The following is a 22,318-nucleotide window of genomic DNA, read 5'->3' as shown; positions in this document are numbered from 1 at the left end:
GTTTATTGATTAGATAGGCACTGAATTGCTATTTATTTATTTAATGGGATAATAATAACAATTATTAAAAGGTGGCAATTTTATTTAAGCACTCTTTTTACTCTTTCGATTGTTGCGAGTCAGCGATAGTGCAATGCTGCTCGCTTTGGAGAATACACATTTTATAAGAATTATTTGGTCCAGGAAACACTTTTGCGATCACGGTTGTGATTTAGACGATATTCGCGTAATTGTACTGATTAGAAGTTATCGTTTCCGAAAGACGCAGGTTCGAATAGAGCTGTGTGCACTTTTGCGCGTATAATGAAAATATTCATAACACATCGCGTAACAAAAAGAAACATGCGGATCATAACCGTGATCAAACGAAGGAAATATATGATAACATAAATGTTCTTCGCTGTTATTCAGGACAGGCTCAGATTAGACCTTGCAATTTTTAGTTATAGGAAATCACAAGACGTTACACTTTAGAGATATTTGTTTTGAATAACTTGTATTTACCTTCTCTCTCTCTCCTTTTTATAACCTTTATACCTTCACATCGATTAATGAACTTTTCCTTCTCTACCGATCAGACTCAACAAAATGTCTTACATCGAATTATTACATGCTTAACCCTTAACAATCATATATAGTTTCGTAGTACAAACAATGCGAATTTATTCCGTGCACTAGAAAGTCTTTGATACACTGAGCACAAAAATGAAAATAATAAAATTATAATTACATTTTTAAAATCATGAATACTTCTTTAAATCATGAAAATAAGGTTTGACATCGTCGTAATATTAATTTTCAACGCTGTAGCACTACAATGTCAAATGTACTGATTGAAATTTTAAATAAAAGCAGTCTTAGCGAAGGCTATATTCATATAAATCGACATTGAAATAAATCATGTCTTCAAATCTTTGACGGAAGTCTTTAAGGGGCTGGGGTAGTTTGATAATAGTGTCTGCAGTGGCAACAAATGCATTTTCATCTGTTATGGAAAATCTGTTAGACGGTTTGTGCCGCTTATAGAAAATCACTTCAGCCCCAAAACTAAGAGATTTTTTCACAACAGCTACGTAATTGCTACCTGAGTCTTTTTTAATTCCATGGACTTTAACAATTTCTTAATTCACCAGCTTTAATTTCTGAAATATCCTCATCTGCTTCAATGTCTTCATCCCATGAACAATCGGGTTCTTCTAAAACCAAGTGAGTGCTGTCTTCTCATGATGAATCTGATTCTTGTGGAGTAGGTTTCTTTTTCTATTCTTTTCATCTCTGGCAGAGGCTTCTTCTTCCAGGCGAGCCTTAACTGGTGAACTTGTAAGGATAAGAGATTCTCCTTTCTTTCAGCCATGATTATCTCTTTTTCGGGAACCACACTTTGGAAATGGAAGCAAGGCTTCTGGAGCCACAAATAGTTCTGCTTTGAATTCTTGTTCATGAGGACAATGAGGAATGAGATTATCAGCAGAAGTTGAAGGAACTGGATGAGAAGCAGATGCAGGAGGAGGTGGAGGAACTAAACCTGGAACTGTATTAGGAACATTACTTTCTGAAACAACTTCATTCTCAGTTGGCTCAAATGGTCCGTCTGTCACAGATGAACGCAAAAATCGGCATCACTAAATGTTTCATCATTGAAAGGCATTATTCCTGTAGCTTTGAAACCTTTGCTGATATTAGACTGAGTGAAAGCAGATGGAAATGCTTCACCTACTAGTCCTGCTACATCATAGATATGCAGTGTCTGACCAGGATGATTTAGTAGCCATCTGTCACAAGCTTTGTTGTAAAAGGACTTGAAAGCCCCAAAAATGGCAACATCCAGAGGCTGCAGCTTATGGCTGCAGTGTGGTCGTATTGTTAACAAAACTATGCCATTTTCTTTGGCAAGTGTTATTGTGACATGATTGTCAACGATAAGAAGTTTTGGCTTTTCTTTGCTTGGTCGTTCATGTGTGGCAAAATGTGTCAATACGTCCATAAATATGTCCCTGGTCATCCATCCTGAGGAATGAGCCGCCCCTGCACTTCCAGGTGGTGCATTGTGGAGTACATGATCATGAAAATGGTCACGTGGGAACACAAAATATGGAGGAACCGCTTTTCCAGTGCTCCCAATGATGCCACACTTGGTTACAAGCGTGCCTCTCTCTGCAGAAGTTCCCCACTTGCTTCTGGCCACCTTTCCAGGCTTCTGTACTGCTGTGAGGCCAGTCTCATCAACGTTATAGACGTCTTCTGCACCAAATTTGAAGTTTCTATAAGCTTCCTTCAAATTGGTATAAAATTTACCAATAATTGACTTATTGAAACTAGTAGCACGACTCAGACTAGTAGCTTCAGGTTGTCTAAGAGAGAGCTGATGCCTCTTCATAAAAGAACGAAGCCACTCCTTCCCATCCATATTTTGTTGTTGCCAGTTTGCCAGAAGTTCCTTCTCGTTAGTTGCAACAAATTCATATGTTAACTTCCTCGTAATGCATACCAGCAATTTCCGCCAAGTAGGAACACAAAGAAAGCTCCTCTGCTGGTGTAAACACCCTTTTGTACTCATTTTTGATGGCCTGAAGCTTACTTTACGGTCATCAGCAGATTTGCAGACATAACGTTTAACGTTGCTCGAGGAATCTGAAACCGATTAGATGCTGCACGAATACTAGTTCCTTCTCTGATAGCTGCCACTGCTAATTTAGGATCTTCAGCTGAATACGACCGGTGGTTAGTTGTACAAATACGAACTCGTGGCATCTGAAAGAAAAACTTATACCACAGCTAAAACAGGCCTTAAATACAGTTCATCACTATTCAAACTAAATAATACGTGAAATATTTTGAAATTAAAAGCTGTGTAAGTTACAAAAGTAAATAGTTATGTTGGGGTTAACTGGACCGGTCCACATAACCTAACTGCCTTGGTGTCCAGTTAACCTAACCACACATATTTCTTTTAATGTCGATAAAATAACTGCTAAACTAACGTTAGTCAAAAACAGAACCATCTGCTGTAAAGGGTAAACAATTACAATTGCTATGGTGTATTTGACTTCTCCAGAATTTTTCCTGAAGTTAGAAATAAACAACAAACAATATGAGAGGGGAAAAAATGTGGGACCTCAGAAACAAAGAAAGCCACACAAAACAGTTGTTTATTGCTTTTCAACCAACGAGTTAAAATTTCATAGAGTGGCTGAGATACTAGTTACAGCGCTCCTAGCGGCAACCAACGCTAACTCGGCCGCCATGTTCTCCTTAGTCAAAACATTAGGAAAGCGTTAATGTTGTTTGTGTTGGAAGTGTGTCAGCTGTTGTGATATTACTGCAATATTTAACTTTTCTAGTTACAAAATATAAAGTCAACATGCCTGCAGTGTGTTTAGCGTTCAACTGCACAAATCGCAGCGATAAAACAACAAATATTTCATATTATAAGTAAGTATATTAGTACCGAAATACGACACACGTTTTTTAATGTTTATTAAAGAGTCACTTGCATTGGAACTGTAATTATGCTTAAGGCAAATGCAGGAAAGTAATTTATTTAGCGTTGATTACAGATTTCCTTTAAAAGATAAGGAAATTACAAAAAGATGGATTATAAATATGAAGCGAGAAAACTGGTTTCCTACTACAGCCAGTTACCTCTGTTCAGCTCATTTTGAAGAGAAATATATGTACCACACAAATGTCCAGAGGCGCCTTTTGTCAAAAGCAGTACTCGTTGTTTTCAACTGTTACTGGTAGCTGAAGATCTTTGACCTGAGTAGTTACTTGAGCCATCTGCTGGAAGACACAGAAAACAAAATTCAAATGGTTCAAATTAGTGATGGGCTAAACTGCGATTTTCCGATATCAGTGATTTCTGTGAATGCTACTTTTCAGTATCTGTTATTCTTAACTGTGATTTGTCGCAGTTAAGAGTCGCAGTTAAGGAACGAGTTCGTGTATCCCTCCGCCACTGCTATTTCTGCTACTTCCGCGATTTCTGCTACTTCTGTGACTTCTGCTACTTCTGCGATTTCTGTGACCTCTGCTACTTCTGCGATTTCTGTGACTCCTGCTACTTACCACCGGAAGAAAAAGTTACATCTGTCCACACAGAAAATCGCATCTGAACAAACCTGTCATTGGTAAGGGTCAACAGAAGCGTCCGATCTTACCCGTCGGCTTTGACCCGTGACGTAAGCGTGTTGTGGTGTGTGACGTCATTACGGCGCGGAGTTTGATTTGCGATTGTGGCGTGTTTGTAGATGTCTTGTTTTTGTTTGTCGTGCTCTCTGGTGGTGTGTTCATGGTTTTCGTTTGTTTCGTTTGTTTCGTGTGGTGGGGTCAGTTTTCTGTTGCTCAGGTGTTGGATTTGAAGCGGAATTTCTATTAGTGAGTTAATGGTTAATTTAATGCTCATTGCTGTACGTCGGGTGAGTTTGTTATTGAGTGTATTTGGTTGTGGTTTTTTGTTCAGGAATGGATATGAAAGACCGCCTTAACAGTGTTCGGTTGAGGGCGATGATGGGGGAGACAGCTTTAGAGCTGATTAAATTTCTTCAGCTATTTGGCTTAATTGCCGAGGTCGTGAAGTGCGGTGTGTGCCGTGAACCTATGAAATTGGTTAAAGTTCCGGACTCTCGGACCAGGGACGGATACATGTGGTGTTGCCGGAAAGATGGCGTATGGCGTTCTGTAAGGCGTGGTACCTGGTTCGAGAAGTCTAGATTGGCCATGCGTGAGATTGTGCTTATTACGTATTATTTTTGTTATAGTTGCGGGCAGAGTTTTTGCGCGTTTGAGACTGGTGTGAGTGAGAGGACTGTTTTAGACTGGTATTCCTTTTGTCGTGAGGTGTGTTCCGAATTTATTAAGTACAGGGGTAAGTTGGGTGGGCATGGGGTGCTTGTGGAGGTGGATGAGTCGCAGTTTGGTAAAAGGAAGTATGGGAGGGGGAAGTCTGTGGATGGTCTTTGGGTGTGGGGGGCTGTTGTTCAGGGGGGTGGGGGTACTGAATGTGTTTTTAGGGTTGTGGAGGGGAGGTCGAAGCCTGAATTAGTGGGGTTAATTGAGGAGTATGTAGAGCCGGGGTCCACAGTAGTTTCAGATGCGTTTTCTTCATATAGGGGGTTGGGTGAGAGGGGATTTAATCATTTAGTAGTGAACCACAGTCTAGAGTTTAAGAATTATGATACTGGGGCTTGCACTAACACAATTGAGGGGATGTGGGGAGCGGTTAAGTCAGTTCTTGGGAGGGGGAAGAGGCGCTCTTCCAACCTTCAGTCTCATTTAGATGAGTACTGTTGGCGGAAGAGTGTCCCAGAGGGCTATTGCATTCTTCGGGTTTTTTTAAGGGCTGTGGGTAAAATGTATAGACCGAAAGTGGTTAGTTAGGGTGAGGTGGGTGGGTGGTTTATTTTGTTGTATAGTGTTTGTGTGTTGTATTTTGGAGTTGTGGGGGAGGGGGTTGACGTTTGGGTGGGTTGGGTTTTTATTTTAGTTCAGTATTTTTTCGTTGGTGTGTGTGTGTGTGTTTTTGTATGTGTGTGTGTGTGTGTGTGTGTGTGCGTGCGTGCGTGTGTGCATTTGTGTGTGATTGTGGTGGCCAATCTAGTTTGTGGAACTGGAACTTTTTTGAGGTAAGTTCCGTTTTTTTTTTTGGTTATTTATGTATGTTTTGTGTATTGGGTATAGGTTGGAAACATCCGATCTCACGCGTCGGCTTTGACCCGTGACGTAAGGGACCTACACATTGATCTGTAGCGTAGCCCTGAATATGAGGTTAGGTTGGGAGTTTTTTTTTGGAATGCGGCCGCGGCAGCGGCCGCCTATGATTCGAAAATACTGATTTGACACTAATGAACATGTATACGTAATATGAAGCAATTTGATGAACATATTGATCTGTAGCGTAGCCCACTTGAGGTTAGGTTGGGAGTTTTTTTTTTTGGAATGCGGCCGCGGCAGCGGCCGCCTATGATTCGAAAATATTGATTTGACACTAATGAACATGTATACGTAATATGAAGCAATTTGGTGAACATATTGATCTGTAGCGTAGCCCACTTGAGGTTAGGTTGGGAGTTTTTTTTGGAATGCGGCCGCGGCAGCGGCCGCCTATGATTCGAAAATATTGATTTGACACTAATGAAGCCTGTGGGGGGATGGGGGGGCACTGCAGACTCCCCCCACCGCATAACGACACATGATGATCAAATTTTGAAAAAAAATGAAAAATTTTTTCCGTACCTGCTAAACTGCATAAGTGCCGATGTATGTAGGTGTAAGGGAAGCTTTCGTTTCTTAGTTTTCTATTGGGGGATGTGATCGGTAGGTTCTGTTGAGCTATATAGGTTAAGGGAAGTGTCCGATTATGGATAGGAATGTGTTTTTTGGTATTTGGTCAGTTTTGTGATGTTGATTTATTTCGTTGTTTTGCGTGGTTTTGAATGGCGGTCGGTGGCTACATTTCTGTATATTTAGTTTCTCCGCACCCAAAAACCCCTAATTTCCCACGCTTGTCCCGTTACAGTCATTAGGCTTTTTGTGAAACTTGTGTATTTCAGTGTTTACAATACGTATGCGATGTTTTTATATCCGCCATATTGGAATTGTTTATAGTCGTTTCCGCGGTATTTGTGACGTCATGGGTCAAAGCCGACGGGTAAGATCGGACGCTTCTGTATTTCCGTAAGTATGTTTTACGTTTTTTCTTCCGTTGGCTTTAATTTTGTATTAAAGAAACAACTGTGAAAATATTAATAGTGTAATTAATATGTAAGTAGCCGTACAGTACCGTAATAGTTCATGTTTAGAAAATGAATTCTAACATATTGTTATGTTCACAGGTACCTGAATTACATTTCAGCCACTCAGTAAAGTGATAACTCAAAATATCACTGTCAACAGATCTGAAGAAATTGCTACTGCGTCTTTAGACCGTTTTCGTCAGACGAGAGGTTAGTTTCTAAGCGTTTCGATTTACTTAATTACTTCAGTGAGATCGTTCTTGCAAATGTGATATTCATTATAGCAAATATTAGCAATGTACTCTGTCAATTATATCGCTAGTAATTTGTGACAGCCAAAATTGTTTAATAATCCTTGTGTTTTTGCAGACGCAGTTCTGACTCTGATTACTGGTTGCTGTACGTATCTATCCACATCAAGGCTGTTGAGAGAGACTCGTGAAGATTCAAGACAGCTCTTAGAGGATTTGCAGTTTAAAAGTGAAATAATTGTGAAATAAGTGCGTGAATGATTAAACTGTGTTTTATTGAAGTTATTGTGCGATTTTAAAGGAATAATAAATGTCAAATACAGTGAGTGAATAATAAAAATCTCATTTTCCACATGTTTAAGCCATCCTATATCCATAATTTTCCTCCACTTACTTATTGGTAAACACTTGTTGGAGAGTGATATGCCGCCCCCCCCCCCCCCTTTCTCCACAATCTTGGTGTGACACTGACCTGTAACATATCCCAAAGTCTACAATATGCATTTTGAGGCTGTTGATATGAAAGTGGGAAGTACAGATCTTCCAGTTAAATCAGGAATAGCTTAAGTGCATTACTTGAAAGTAACACAGGAAAAGCTTACTTATGTAGGTGGTAGTAGTGTCGGCAAAAAGTTCTTGTGTGTGAAGTTGGCATGTAGAACACCAGGTGTAAAACTTTTCTCCCGAGTCTTGAACTGTGTCGGAACAAAAGTGAGGCATTCATATGACTGTTTTCATTTCTCTACACTTATACAGATGTCTGAGTTTTGCTGTGTTGACATTGCAAAGTCCTGTAGACATGTGGAGTATTAACCAAAACTGTCATATTGGAAGCAGAATCAAACACATTTGTTACGTTTCTTGATATTTTCAGGAGAAAAAGGCAATGTTGCTTCTTATTAATATAATACATTCAGAGTCACAGCAGTATTTGACCAACCATAACTGATGCTGAATGTGCATGTCGTTATATAATATGAAGGGCTTATTTCAATAGTGGTACAAGTCAATTACCTCCACTTTTCTTTCTATAATGCTTCTGAAATTAGTGATCCAAACAAACATATATAAAGGTTCATCTCTAGCAAGAAGCCATATGCTTGAATATTTCTGGTATCTCAACTGCAGATTTTTCAGCGCTCATTTAACTTTACGACTCTGTATCTCAAAATGAACAAAAATGGACTTGTACCACTATTGAAATAAGCCCTTCATATGCACACACAGCACATCGATCTCGTGAGGCACAAAGCTCTCATAACGAAGTACGTACGTCGGTCAACAGATGACACTAGGAAAGGTATGTTAACTGTGCTTTTTAGTTGCTACTTGCGACTCTTAGTTGCGATTTGTCACAGAAATCGCAGTTTGACTCGGTAGCGAATAGCGTAGTATGAACTTTGCTCAACAGATGGCAGTGCTAACTGCGCTTTTTAGTTGCTACTTGCGACTCTTAGTTGCGACTTGTCACGGAAATCGCAGTTGGACTCAATAGTGAATCGCAGAGATGGGCGTAGTACGAACTTTGACCCACAGATGGCACTGTTAACCGCGCTTTCTAGTTGCTACTTGCGACTTGTCACGGAAATCGCAGTTAGACTCGATACCGTATCGCAGAGATGGACGTAGTATGAACTTTGGCCAACAGATGGCACTGTTAACCGCGCTTTTTAGTTGCTACTTGCGACTCTTAGTTGCGACTTGTCACTGAAATCACAGAAAGCAGTGCTAAATTCGACCAATAGATGGCTCACGTCTTCGAATGTGAAATACTACTTGCGACTGCTAACTGTGACTGAAATCGCAGTTAGATTCTGTAAAGTTGCTACTGTGATATTTGTGACTGTCACTGTGATTTCTAACAGATACGCGATTTCCTGCCCACCACTAGTTCAAATAGCTCTGAGCACTATGGGACTTAACTTCTGAGGTCATCAGTCCCCTAGAACTTAGAACTACTTAAACCTAACTAACCTAAGAACAACACATACATCCATGCCCGAGGCAGGATTCGAACCTGCGACTGTAGACAGAAAACAGATTCTGATACAATTTACAAGCAAGGACCAGTTGACCTGACCTGTCCAGTTGACCTAACTCTCCCCTACACACAATAAATTCGAGTTAGAGCCCCAGAGGACAGACATTACAGTTGGAATGGATGGTCCAGATTCTGAAATAATTTCGTAGATCCTCTTTTCTGAGCGACTGAAAAAGGGGTCTATTTAAATGGCCAGACATCACACTGGCACCATCGTAACACTGCTCTACAGTTCGTACCCGAAGTCAAATGGCTCCAAGATGTTGTCCAATAAAGCATACAAAGTTTTTTTATGTTCTGCCAGGAGTTACACCGTAGAAACCTAATAACTGCTCCAGTATGGATCCTTGAGCATTAACGAACCTCACTATTACTGAACACTGAGACACCTGTGTAATATGTTGTATCACCTACCTGGACAGAAAAAATCCAGCTGTTTCCAATTCAGTTTTTTACAAAATCACTGATGTAGTCTGAAATGCAATCAATTACTTTTCTTTGTCTAGTTTCGATTCATCACTGAGCACATTTTTTTGTCTTGACATATTAGTTCTATATTTCTGCAGGACTCCTTGATGCCAGCAATGTCAACAGTTCCTTAAAATTCCGATGATGTGTTCTATTGATTCATAGTGTCCGCGAAATGCTAATTCTCGCTTAGTACCGGTAGTATACGAAGCTTATTCAAGCCTACATTTTCACTGAGATGCACAGTGTACAGTCTATTGTATTTCAATTTCTTTCTAAACTTTTTAGATTAACGTGACACTTTAAATGCTTTGCCGAATCTGAGTGTCTGTGTAGTGATCGTGTCATATTTAACAAAGCAACAAATCCTTCTCTATTCAAAAACTTGCTTTTAATGCTAAAAAGCAGGGCGAATGAATTAACTTTTGCCTGGCTGGAGAGGACAATAAGCACAGATATTCCAAACCACTATTGTTTGAACCTAAGATTGTAGCATTTACCTGAATGTAACATTTCTTTTGTACCACATATTTCATGAGATTCAGTTGGGTGTCCACTATTTACAACTTTTTCCTATCTTCGTTTTTTCTACCATGTGAAGGGTGTTTCTTATAAAATACACACTTTTACTAAAAGCAGGATTTCTTTTTAAAACAGACAGCATTAAATGCGCTACAGATGGAAGTGCACTTCACACACACAACTACTGCTGCTTCCCCCACCTCTTCAACTACCTAGTGTTGGGGGGCCATCCGCATTTGGAGGTATACTCACCCTAACCTCACGCCATATGGCGTCTAACTTCTTGTGCAATACTGGGAGACTCTGGCCACATACTCCAGCACTTCCAATTACTCCCACGAAGTAGTTAATATGTTATGTTACTTTATATAGCTCGTCCTTAACCCTCCTGCATGCGCGTGTTTTTTTATTGCACAAGTAGTCGCGCGAAGCATTTTGTGCGCCACTTTCGCTGCTCAGTTCTATAGTTATTTTCGTATGCTCTCACACTAGTATTGATATTAATTAGTTTATTGTCTTTAAGGATAGATATAGTATCATTCAAAATGATATTCATAATATCGAAATAACAAATTTTATTGTCCAGTTAATACAAATAATTTATTATGGGCGCAGTGGAAAATACTAAGAAATAATATTACATATCTAGCCAAGAAATGTCTATGCAGTGTTGCTTACTTATAGTGGGAAAGAATGTTTCGTTATTTAACATGGCTGTTAATTATACTTTATTTAGAAAAAGTGATGTACATCTAAACACATAAATGACAAAGTTCTAAAATATCTACATTTCGCTGTCAGCATTGAAAATTATTATATTCGTAGTGAATGCCTATGAAAACCATATTATAACATCCTACAGACAGGCCTTGTTTACTTCTTACTAGTTTAAGAGATGTCAAGATTCAAATCACTAGCCATCTGAGTCTGCAGGTGTAACTTGACACTTTTCACAGGTGTAACTAACACTCATATGCTTCCTGCAAACAAAACTATTACAAGAATCACACTTTATTGGTGTGTTAATATTCTTGGCCCTTCCACAAATAACACAGCGTCCCCATTTCTTAGCCAAATGCTTCTCAGCTTCCGCAGATGTTGTCTGGTACCTTTGAAGGAACAGCGATATGTCCTTGGGAAGGCTCTGAATTTTGGCTCTTTGTATTAGACGTGGTTTCATGACGTCATAAGCCAGGTTCTTCAGAAATACTCTTCTCACAACATTTCGATTTTGTGCATTTGAGTAAAAACGGATCTGGGGGTTGATACCAGCAATGTCTGTTAGTGCAAAAACGATTACCAAAGGCCCCCCTCCTCATTATATGAGCCACAGAATATGTCTCACACATGTGGTCAACTGTATCAACACTACCCTTAGTGGTATTGTAACCTAATACAATCTCTAGCTTTCGAGAATCTGCATCGACAGTACCTGTATCATGCATAGTTGACAAAAGCGAAACCGGCTTGTTCTTCCTCGGTACATAAGAAACCAACGTCAAATCGTTTTTATATCTGAAGGCAGATGAAGCAGGTGCTCGATTCTTCTTAGGTAGGAATATCAAGGGAATTTCTTGTCCATTCTTTCTGAGTGTCCCAATACACGTAAGCCTTTCACCTACTAACGACATAGCCAAGGGGCAACTTGTATACCAATTCTCCTTAGTTATATTCCTGTTGGATCCCTCTATATGACTCACAAGTCTGTGAACTAATTTCGACGCTGAATTTGAGCCTGCATACTGCCCTTTGGGCTGTTTTCCATAATATGCCTCAAGGTTTCCCGTGAAAAATGTTTGCGCATCACAAAGCGCAAATATCTTAATGCCATATTTGGCAAGTTTGTTGGGGATATATTGCACAAATCCACTACCACGATAAGCTTGAAGTTTCTCATGAATGGTGACAAGCTCACCGATGCTGTATGTATTTTGCAGTTGGTGACAAACTCATCCAGAATCGAATGTACTGCAGCCAACTTATCAGATCTTGTCCTCTCTTCTCTTGTGTGCTTATCGTCGAAACGAATACAACGCAGAGAGAATAGAAACCGCCTGTAGCTCATCACATCTCTTCCAATTCCAATTCCTGATCCATCAGTATTCCCATTTCCATTACATTCGTGTGGTTAGCTTTCTTCATTCCGAAGAAATAAAGCAACCTAAGGAGTGCCAGTATTTCACTTCTCGTCGTTTCTTTCCTGTCTCTTTCTCTCTGATAATCAGAAAATTCTGGTTTGAGCGGAATATATTTGTTTGTATAATTCACAATAGTATCGATCATTTCCGTATTAATTATCTTGTGGAATCCAGAACTCTTGGTTGCTACATCCCTGGCAATAGCCTTGGGTCCAGGTAAAATGATTACAATATTTTTCCTTCTTGCTTTGCTTGTGGCAGAGCTAGTACTTTTCCTCCACTTAAAAGTATGGTCTCTTCCCACAAACCAATCACCAATAGAAACTGGTTGACAATTATTGTCTTCATTTTCGTCGGACTTTCTCAAAATCTGGATCTTCATTCGAGAGCCGTTCGGTGTTCCTCGTTAGTTAAACACTTTCTTGCGTTAAAATAAAAATTTATATTGAACACGGGCCATAGGAACGTTGTAAGTAAAATAACCGCTATGTTCGCAGATATAAAAAAACACTTACATGACCAGTCGCGCAGTGCACCAAATGCGCCGGAAGTGACAGTGTTACACTAAATTCTCCGTTTAACAGATTCCTTAGCACCGGCAGTTATTGCACTGCACACAACAGTCGTTAGGACAAGTATAATATATTGAGTTTCGAAGGTCTCCATTGTTGCCAACACTTTTAATACGCCTATTATATAAATTTGGCACACTCTCTGCGCCGGCGCGCCTGCTCGAGGGTTAAGTTTTGTGGAACAGTATATATAACGTCGATATTTTGAATTATTTGTACAAACTACTCAATAGTTTATTAGCAGGTATAACATTTTCAAGAACACGCATTGTAAATTTTGGTATGGCTGTAAACAAACTTTACGGTGTCATTGCTGCTTTTTTAGTTGAGATACTGGTACTATATTTCGTTTTATTTTATCACTGATGACGTCTCATAACACCTCTTTTAAGGTTTAGTACTGGGCTACGAAAAGTGATGTTGTGGTGACTTTACTTGAACACACAACGATTTGCGGAGACGTCCAGTTAAATACAAACAAATGATTAAAAGGATTTGCTGTAGGCTATAATGAGATTCCCTACTTCACGAAGTATTTATTTACAACCTGCGGACAAAGCGGTATTTTGCCATGACGTTACTGTTCACGTACACAGAGGACTTATGATCTACAGTGTCGAACGAAGGAAATTATAATGAGAGCAGTCCACATAATGGCATTCGCTGAAGTATTTGGACGGCGATGGGAAGGTCCACGAGACAAGTGAAACTGCTTTTAGTTTCTCACTGTCATGCCAGCTAGCTTGACAGTAGCCTTGTCGCATGTTTTCAAAGTTCGGTTTACTGGCTGGTGTGACGCATGTGCAAGTTTTCGTTGCGTGTGGGAACGCAGTTTGATTGGGAGTGTGCACTGTGCAGTTTAGAGACAACAAATGGGGCGGCTTTTGGTAGCAGTGGTATGGGTAGTCTGCGAGATGTTATAATTGTATGTGCATGGAATGATGTTTCAAATTTATTAAAAATGGGGTTGTCACATTCCCAAACAAAGCAAAATTTATATTTTCCGTGTAATTTTTGTATTCCACTGTACGCCACAGTAAAGAATATGTCATAGGTCGAAAATAATCCCCTCACTGCTTACCGCTGTGCCAAGTCTTTACTGCACTGCAAACACTTAAAATTCGATTTAGCGTAATACATCCGAAATATTTGCTTGATATCCAGTGACCCATTCACAGATTTAGCGTCCCTTTTATTCACGTTAAGGTATTTTTAACCAACGCAAGTATTGAATAAGTTCTTTATTTTGATGAGTAGTTGTATGTTGAAAGAAGCCCTTCGCCTTTTCTTATAGGTAGTATTTCCACAGTGTTTGTCTCCTTGATATACGACCTCTAGTTCACCTAGCTTCAGACGCTGTGTAATAAGTAGAGTGTTTCATTCTAATAAAAACAGACCTAAGTTTGGCAGCTTAGCTGGCCAAAGTAAAAGAAATGGCATTGGTATCGTGTACTAAACACTGGAAGCTAGTGGAAGTAAACCTAGCAAAGTGTTTATCATATGCTCCTTACCAGTTTACAAACCATCTGAATAAACCTAATGAGTTCCTTGCTTCACCCCCCAAGAGGGCAAGAGTAGTAATTTGTGGAGGTGGTGTTATGGGAGCAGCAGTAGCATATCATTTAGCAGAAATGGGTTGGGGACAACACACAGTTTTGATAGAGCAAGGCAGGTGAGCAAGAATTACTTTCATTTTTTCAGTTTCTATTGCACCTTTTGAATTTGGAAACATACAGAATGAAAGAAGTGTCTTTTACTCAAGTCTTGACATATAATACTTCATTTAGGTGGAAGCAAACTTGTTATTAGTGTTGGCCCAAGAAACTGATGGTGCTAACCAGTATCAATTAACTAAAATTCCACAAGGAACAACAGTGCTGCATATATAGGATAAGTAAGGAGCAAGCATTAATGTTTATATATTAGATATGAACATCTAAAAGTTGGCTACTGCTTTGTGGAATAATCCTCTTACCAAGTAGATGAAAATTTAAGTTTTCAGTTACACATCTGTGCTACAATTCAAATAACTTGTTTTTTTTTTTAATTTAATGTCTAATATCTATTAATTGAAACCAGACATACATATTTATAATTTTTGTTGTGAGATGTGAAAGAATAATGATATGGTACCTATTAAAACTGTAATTCATCTGCAGGTTATTTACACACAGAGTATTTTGTCCATTGTAAGAGTAATAATCATCAATGTCTGAGGTAATATTTCAGATACCTTTTCCATAATAATAATTTTGGCTTAAAATTATGTGCTCAACACATATTGAGAACAAACTGAATCTAATGTGAGCAAAATGTAACTTTTTCAGACACTACAGCGTAATTAGCTGAGTTACAGATCACTGATCACTGTGTAACAAATCGTTTATGTACATAGAGAACAAGAGTGCTATCCTTATGATATTTCCCTGGGGTACTCCTGACTGTGCACTTGACTCTGATTAACGCTAACCATCCATGATAATATATTGAGCTCCATTATTTAAAAAGTTTTTGTGTCACTCATATAACTTAGAACCTATTCCGTATGCCTGGACCTTCGTTAACAGTCTGCAGTGGGGGCACTGTGGAGAATGCTCTGCAAAAATCTATGAAAATGAAATCTTCCTGTTGCAATTCATCCACAGTTTGTGGGATATCATACTAGAACAAGTCAAGCTAAGTATTGCAGAAGTGATGCTTTCTAAATCCAATTCAATTTGTGAACAAAAGCTTTTTGCTCTCAAGGAAGTTTATTGTATTCAAACTTAGAATATTCTCAAGAATTGTGCAGCAAACTGATATGAAGAGTATTTATCTGTCATTTTGAAGATCCAGTCTTTCATCTTTTTAATGTAGGAGTCACAAGTACTTGTTTCTGGTCTCTTGGTACCTTGTGATAGGTAAGAGATTTGCCATAAAGGCAAGCTAAGAGGACAGTGCTAAAGAGTAATCTCTGTAAAACTGAATTTGGATTCCAGTCGGACCTGTTAACTTATTTATCTCCAATTCTTTATTTGCTTTTCATTTCCAAGGTTGTCCATTTCTATGTCCATCATGCACAAGTTTGTGCATCAGTCAAACGATATGTTAGTACGGTCCTCCTGCATGGAAGACTTCCTGAATACTAAATTTGAAACTTCAGCTTTCAGTTTGCTCTCTTCTGTTATTGCTCTAGACCTATTTTATGTAGGACCAAATTTTTTTTAGGATTCTCATAAGATCTCTGTTCTAACGAACAGTATAGCGCTGAAAGTTGTACGCATTGCATATCAATCTTTTTATACGCACACAAATTTCTACTAGCCTTTACCTGTTGACATTTCTTCCAATAACTGAATGATTAAAACACATCAGCTCATATGATGAGACATACTGGATTAAAGTGTGTAACCTCGACAACAGCCATTTAAAGACAAATAGCAGCAAGATATTCTGTTAAACTAAACTGTAGATTTAGTTTATTAATTAATAAAATATTTATCTTTAAAGCAACAATTATTGAGAAGAAGCAGTGTTTTCTCTTAAAAATAATCCCCACATGATTTTGAAAGAATGTTTACGCACCAAAGAACTTTGTTTTTCAACTTCAGCGTAGTCCCCTTCTGGAACTATGCATCTTGTTCACTGTTTTTCCATGAGTAGGTTCCATATCTGAAGTTGATTCTGAGGGGTCTACAACATAGTCTTACGTCTATGGGTGTCATAACTGGACTCAAAATATTTTCCAGTCACAAATTTCCTTAAGTGAGGCAATAAGTGGAAGTCAGAGGATCAAACCTGTTGGCTGGGATGAGGTTCTAACAATTCATGTTTCAAATCATTCAATTTTGTCATTGTTGTTCATAACTTTCTCTTCTTTCCCTTACCGTTATATTATGTAGTCAATATTCAGCAATCACATTGTGTTTCCGTGTACATCTTGTGAAATGACCATGACAGGAAAATCAGAGGAGTTCTAGCTCATGCATAGGCCATATGTAAATCAAGTGAAAGTGCTGGTCCAATACATCATTATCTAGCTGTGTGTAATGTGTAGTAAAGTTAATGTTAGGAAAACAGAAAGAACATTGAAATTATCTTTTTGGGATATGCTGATGATAAGTAGCAGAGTAAGACTACATCTAAAGGAACTATCTACACTGTGCTTGGGTGTCCTCTTCTATATTGTTGTGCAGCATGGAATCCATACCAGATAGAATTAACAGAGGGCATAGAAGAAGTTCAAAGAAGGGCAGCTTAATTTGTAAAGTCACAAAATGGGGAGATATTGTCATGGGTATGGTACGTGAGTTGTGGTGGCAATCAGTAAAACAAAAGCGTTTTCGTTTGACTGAGAATCAGTTCACAAAATTTCAGATACCAACATTCTCCTCTGAATGTGAAAATATGTTATTGACGAACACCTACATACAGATGAATGATCATTGCAATAAAGTGAGAGAAATCAGAGCTCACCCAGAAGGATTTTTGCTGTCTGCTGTTTGAGAGTAAAATGTTAGATAAATAGTGTGAAAGTGTTTTGATGAGCCCTCTGTCAGGCACTCAAGTGTTAACTGCAGTGTGGTCATGTAGGAGTAGAAATACTACGTTGCAAGTTTTGGTACCAACTGATCTACAATGCCTGATACCCAAACAAATTATTTACCTCAAACACACCAGAGGGTTTAAATGAATATGTGAGCTGCAACATTTTTTTAGTTGTCTACAGGGAATGGGTCTGGAGAGCTGGTGTTTTCAGAAGTGAAAGTAGTGGATGTAATGTTGTGTGTGTACAGGTTGATGGAAAATCCAATCATTGAGAGTTTTTGTTAGTGTGCATAAAGAAAATCCACTCATTGTTGGGATCATACTAAATCTAAATCAGCTTTAGAAATATTTGTATTGGAATGAATGGAAGATCAACTAATATCAGTAACACAGAACAGAAACAACATTGCAAGATAGTTACATCTGTATCCATACCCTGTAAGGCACCCCATGGAGTGTGGCGATGGACACCTTGTGTAACACTGTCACTCCCCTTTCCTGCACCAATTGTGGATATTACATGGGAAGAATGAGTGTTGGTGACCGTTCATGTGAGCTCAAGTCCCTGTGTTTTACTTTTGTGGTATTTTCATGAGATATATGTAGGAGGAAAAAATTTATTGGTTGACACTTCTTGGAACAGTGCTGTTGAAATTTAGCAGCAAATCAAACTGTAATGCACTGGGTCTTATAGCGACTGGAACTGAAGTTGGATGAGTATCTCAGTGACACTTTGGTACTTAATAAATGAACTAGTAATGAAGTGTACTGCTCTCCTCTTTTCTGTTTCCTCTATCATTCTAATCTGGTAAGAAACCCATATCACTTCTACAAGGATTTTTTAAGCCGCATTCTTAATGGGTGAGGTACCATCCTGATGATTAATCCAGTGACATTTTGTCTTGAAATTGCTATTTCTATGATTAGTTTTATATGGCTGTTTTATCACTATATAACAGCATCATTCACAATCCGCTTCAAGGGGCTTCCAGAGCTATCCGCTATGTCATTTATCTATATCGTGAACAGTAATGCTCATATCATGGGGAGCTGCATCAAACCAGTCTTTGGGCCAAAGACTTCAACAACAACAGCAACAATGGTCCTAGATACTCCACTGGGGCATGCATAAAATCACTTTATACCTGAAGATTTTTCTCCACGGCTACTTGTCAGGAAGTCTTCAGTCCAATACAAAGATGAATTGATATTCAGTATGCTCCTATTTTGTTCAGTATGCAGACGTGGTACCATATCTAATGCATTCCAGCAGTCAAGGCGCAGATGATGAGGATAAACTGACTGTGACTAAGCCTGTTCTGCATGATAGTGTTCATACAATAAACAGTGTCACATAGGTTCTTCTCTTTGTGAAGAATTATTATCCCCTTCCAAAGAACACTCAAACAGTAAGAACCAAAAGAAATGAAGAAGAGAAAAAAGAAAAATATGAGTTAGTGAATTTAGAAATTAATTTCATATTAATGTAAGTGTAATTACATGTATGACTATGATATTAGTTATTAATAGTGTAGTGTGAAGCTGATTTCTTTTTCTAGGCAAATCTTTCTGTGTTGTTTACAAGCTTGTACAATTCCTCATAATTTGAAGTGTCCCTTATACTAAACAAAATGATCCAAGGGCAAAGAATATAGTATTAATAATAGTTATAATAATAATGAACAATAATATAAATCTGTTGAGAGATCCAAATGGTGACAGTATTAACAGCAAATGAAAAATTGAGGAATGTACAACGTCAAGCTGTTAAGTCAATTTTGTACCTATTTCAGGATGGAAGGCACCTGTGGAGAACAGTTTAGAAAAGCATTCTACAGTTACTTATCGCAGAATCTGGGCTGTAAATCGATAGAAAGAAGATTAGTGTTTAATGTTCTGTTAGTAGTGCCTGATAACAAGCTATAAAGCAAAAGTAGTGAAATGCATACATGGGGCAAATGATAGTTACTCTGTCGATTTTCACCCAAATCTTTATCAACACTTAACTATTGCAAGTGAAGCACATGTGCCAGAAGCTTTTTTCAATTACAATCAGACAGAAATGCTGACCATTACTTATCCTAAGATGGTACATCTCCAAATACTACCAGTAGAATCCCTTGAATAGGAAATGGTACTCCTAGCATGGGTGTCTTCTTCAGGAATAAAAAAGAAATTGGTTTAAGGTGTAAAGAGAATGGACAAGAGCTGAAGTAGAAGGGGGGGGGTGGGGGTGCAACAAGTATCTGAGATCCTGGGTTAATAGGGGGCCACAAGTTATGAGGAAGAAATGAGGCAAAGATGAATGAAAATGTATCATGAAGTGTAGATGGTCCAAGATAATATGAGAATCGTGCAATACGGAAGTTTCCCTATTTTATTTCTCTGCAAAATATACTTCCCATGATGTAAGGGCTAGTGAGTTCAACTGGTAAGTGTTGACAACACTCACACCAGCTTACGAAGCATACCGCAGCATCTTGCCAGTACGCTGCCAGCTAAGATGGAGTTACCACTACAAAATGTGTCTGCTTGTGGGTTGAACTCTGTCATTTGTTTTTTCACAGCTATCCACTGTCAACAGCCAGTGGAAGTTAACATCTGTTCATGCAAAAGCTGTATGAACATTCAGATGGTTGTTCTGCGGTGTGTGCAGTTTGTGGAAGGATGTGAAGATGTGCATGATGACAGTGCACAAGGAGATCCACTACAGTAACATGATGATTACAATTCGTAATATTGTGGAGGAAGATCATCCCATTACCGTTCATAATCTCCTAATGCAGCTACCTCCTGAGCCAACTTGATGCATCCATCATGAAGATCCTGACAGACCATCTTCACTATCAACAAGTGTATGCAAGATGGTTGGTTGATGTCCACAGATGGAAATGGAAGGATCGGGGCAGAATGTTTCTGGGAATGCATCAGATAGAGGGAGATCTGCTCGTCTGATGGCTTGTCATTGGGGATGAGACCTGGATTCGTGATTTGACTCCCGAGTCAAACCATCAGGACATGGTGTGGAAGAAATCTGACACAAGTGCTCCAAGGAAGGCAATGGAAAAGTTATGGCAACCATCTTTTGGGACCATCAGGGGGTTTTACTCATTCAGTTCCTGCCTTGCAACACCACAATGAAAGCAGAAAGGTACTGTAATAACTTGAAGAATATGTGAGCTGCCATCAACAGAAAATGTCTTTGATTTTTGTCTCACAAAGTTCTTTTCCTTCAAGACAATGCTCGGCATCATAGAGCCTGAATGAGCCAGTCAGAGTACGAAAGATTCAACTGGGAAGTGTTCTCACAATCTCAATATTCACCAGATCTTGCCCCAAGTGACTTTCACATGTTCCCCTAACTCAAGGTCATTGTGGAGGTAAGCACTTCAACACTAATGATGAAGTTACATCAACAGTGAAGAGCTGGTTTCGAGCAGAGCACCTGACTTGGTACAACACTAGTTTGGAAAAATTTTTGTTACATTACCAAAAATTATTGGAAAAAAATGTGGCAACTATGTAGAAAAGTAACAGAAGTATACTACAATGTCAATAAAATTGTTTCAGCATGATAAATTGTTTAAAAACTTACTTATTGGATGCCTCTCATACATTAGTATGCACTGAGCTAGCTTCAGTTTAATGATGTGAGGACCAGGGTGAGAAGTAAAGGTGGATCAGATGATGGCGAGAAAAAGAAAGTTGGAAAGAATTATTGTCATTAAGAAATAGAAAGCAAAGGGAAAGAGACAGGAAAATGAAGAGAGGTAATGAAAAAAAAAGTAACTAATAAATTTCTAGTAACTCAATAGTAGAAGAGTAGTCGAGAGGCACCCACATAAATAATGAAAACTTTGTTTCTAGCTTTCAGATGAAGTTATTTGATGAGCTAGAGTACAAAATACACACACACACACACACACACACACACACACACACACACACTCCCCGCCCCCCCTCCCCCACTCAACCCCTCCCCTACCTGCCTGGGCACCTACAGTGTGCTGGCTGGACCCACTGCCAGGATTGTAGTTTTGCCAGGTGACATTGTGTGGATATTGACTCGGATGGGGTGAGTAGAGGGAGAAAGAGGCGGGAGCAAGAGAGGGTTTGGGGATGGGTTGCTAGCGGCTTGGAGATAGACAGCAGTTCTGCCTGATGCCTCCCTGCCAGTCATTATCCATCCCCAACCCCTCCTGCTCTCTCTCTCTCTCTCTCTCTCTCTCTCTCTCTCTCTCTCTCTCTATATATATATATATATATATATATATATATATATATATATATATATCCCTCCCCTGTGTGTGTGTGTGTGTGTGTGTGTGTGTGTGTGTGTGTGTGTGTGTGAGAGAGAGAAAGACATATGTACTCTAGCTTGTCAGGCATTTTCTTTCAAAAGCTAGCAATGGAAGCTGAGCCAAGGAGAGTGAGAGGTTGAATGATATATTTGATAAGATGTACCCATCTCTGGAGTTCAGAGAAACTGATATTGAATAGAAGGACCCAGATCTGCTGTGTGGTACAGTAGGCACTCAGGTCTCGTGAGTCAAGTTATATAGCATGCTCAGCAACTTGGTTCGGGGTGACGAGATGAACAGTTCTTCAGTGACCATTCAGGCATTAGGCCACTTTAGTGGTGGTTAGCCATATAGAAAAAGCAATGTCGTGCACATATTTCAGTTGCTAAACATCGTGAGTATTTTCCCATGTGGTACAGTAAATAATAGGTCAGTGCATGAGGCAGGTGTAGCTGTGGGAATGGCCACAAGGGAAAATAATTTTTTGTACTGAGTTGGTAATTATCTCACTATATTTGACAATAAAGTTACTCACTTTCTCCAACTAATCTTCCTTCTTAAATTTGGTTCTGTTCTGTAAAAGTGAGTTTCATTTTAATGAATGCCATTTACATTGTAGAGTGTATTTTTTTTTAAATTAATTAATTTTTTTATATATATATAGTGATACAGTGATTGATGGAGACTTTAGTGACATGTTAACTCTTAACCGTTTTCACAACCTGAAGCAATAATTCATATATGACTAAACATAGGAGAATGAA

General features: G+C 38.9%; 1 protein-coding gene across 2 annotated transcripts in view; it reads left to right on the top strand.

Moving 5' to 3' along the window:
- Positions 1-13,555: 13,555 nt before the first annotated feature.
- Positions 13,556-22,318, top strand: part of LOC124795094 (pyruvate dehydrogenase phosphatase regulatory subunit, mitochondrial) — an 81,785-nt gene continuing 73,022 nt past the window's right edge. The window contains exons 1-2 of one of the 2 annotated variants that reach the window (XM_047258926.1): positions 13,556-13,932; positions 14,021-14,398. In XM_047258926.1, coding sequence (XP_047114882.1) covers positions 14,160-14,398 — 239 coding nt within the window. In that variant the 5' untranslated portion in view covers positions 13,556-13,932; positions 14,021-14,159. Of the gene's footprint in view, positions 13,933-14,020; positions 14,399-14,513; positions 14,621-22,318 lie in introns of those variants that run through there. The other variant, XM_047258927.1, reaches the window with a different exon arrangement.

Source organism: Schistocerca piceifrons, chromosome 4 (assembly GCF_021461385.2).
Source record: "Schistocerca piceifrons isolate TAMUIC-IGC-003096 chromosome 4, iqSchPice1.1, whole genome shotgun sequence".
Classification (NCBI taxonomy): domain Eukaryota; kingdom Metazoa; phylum Arthropoda; class Insecta; order Orthoptera; family Acrididae; genus Schistocerca; species Schistocerca piceifrons.
The sequence above is the reverse complement of the archived record's forward strand: the minus strand, read 5'-3'. Positions and strand labels throughout refer to the sequence as shown.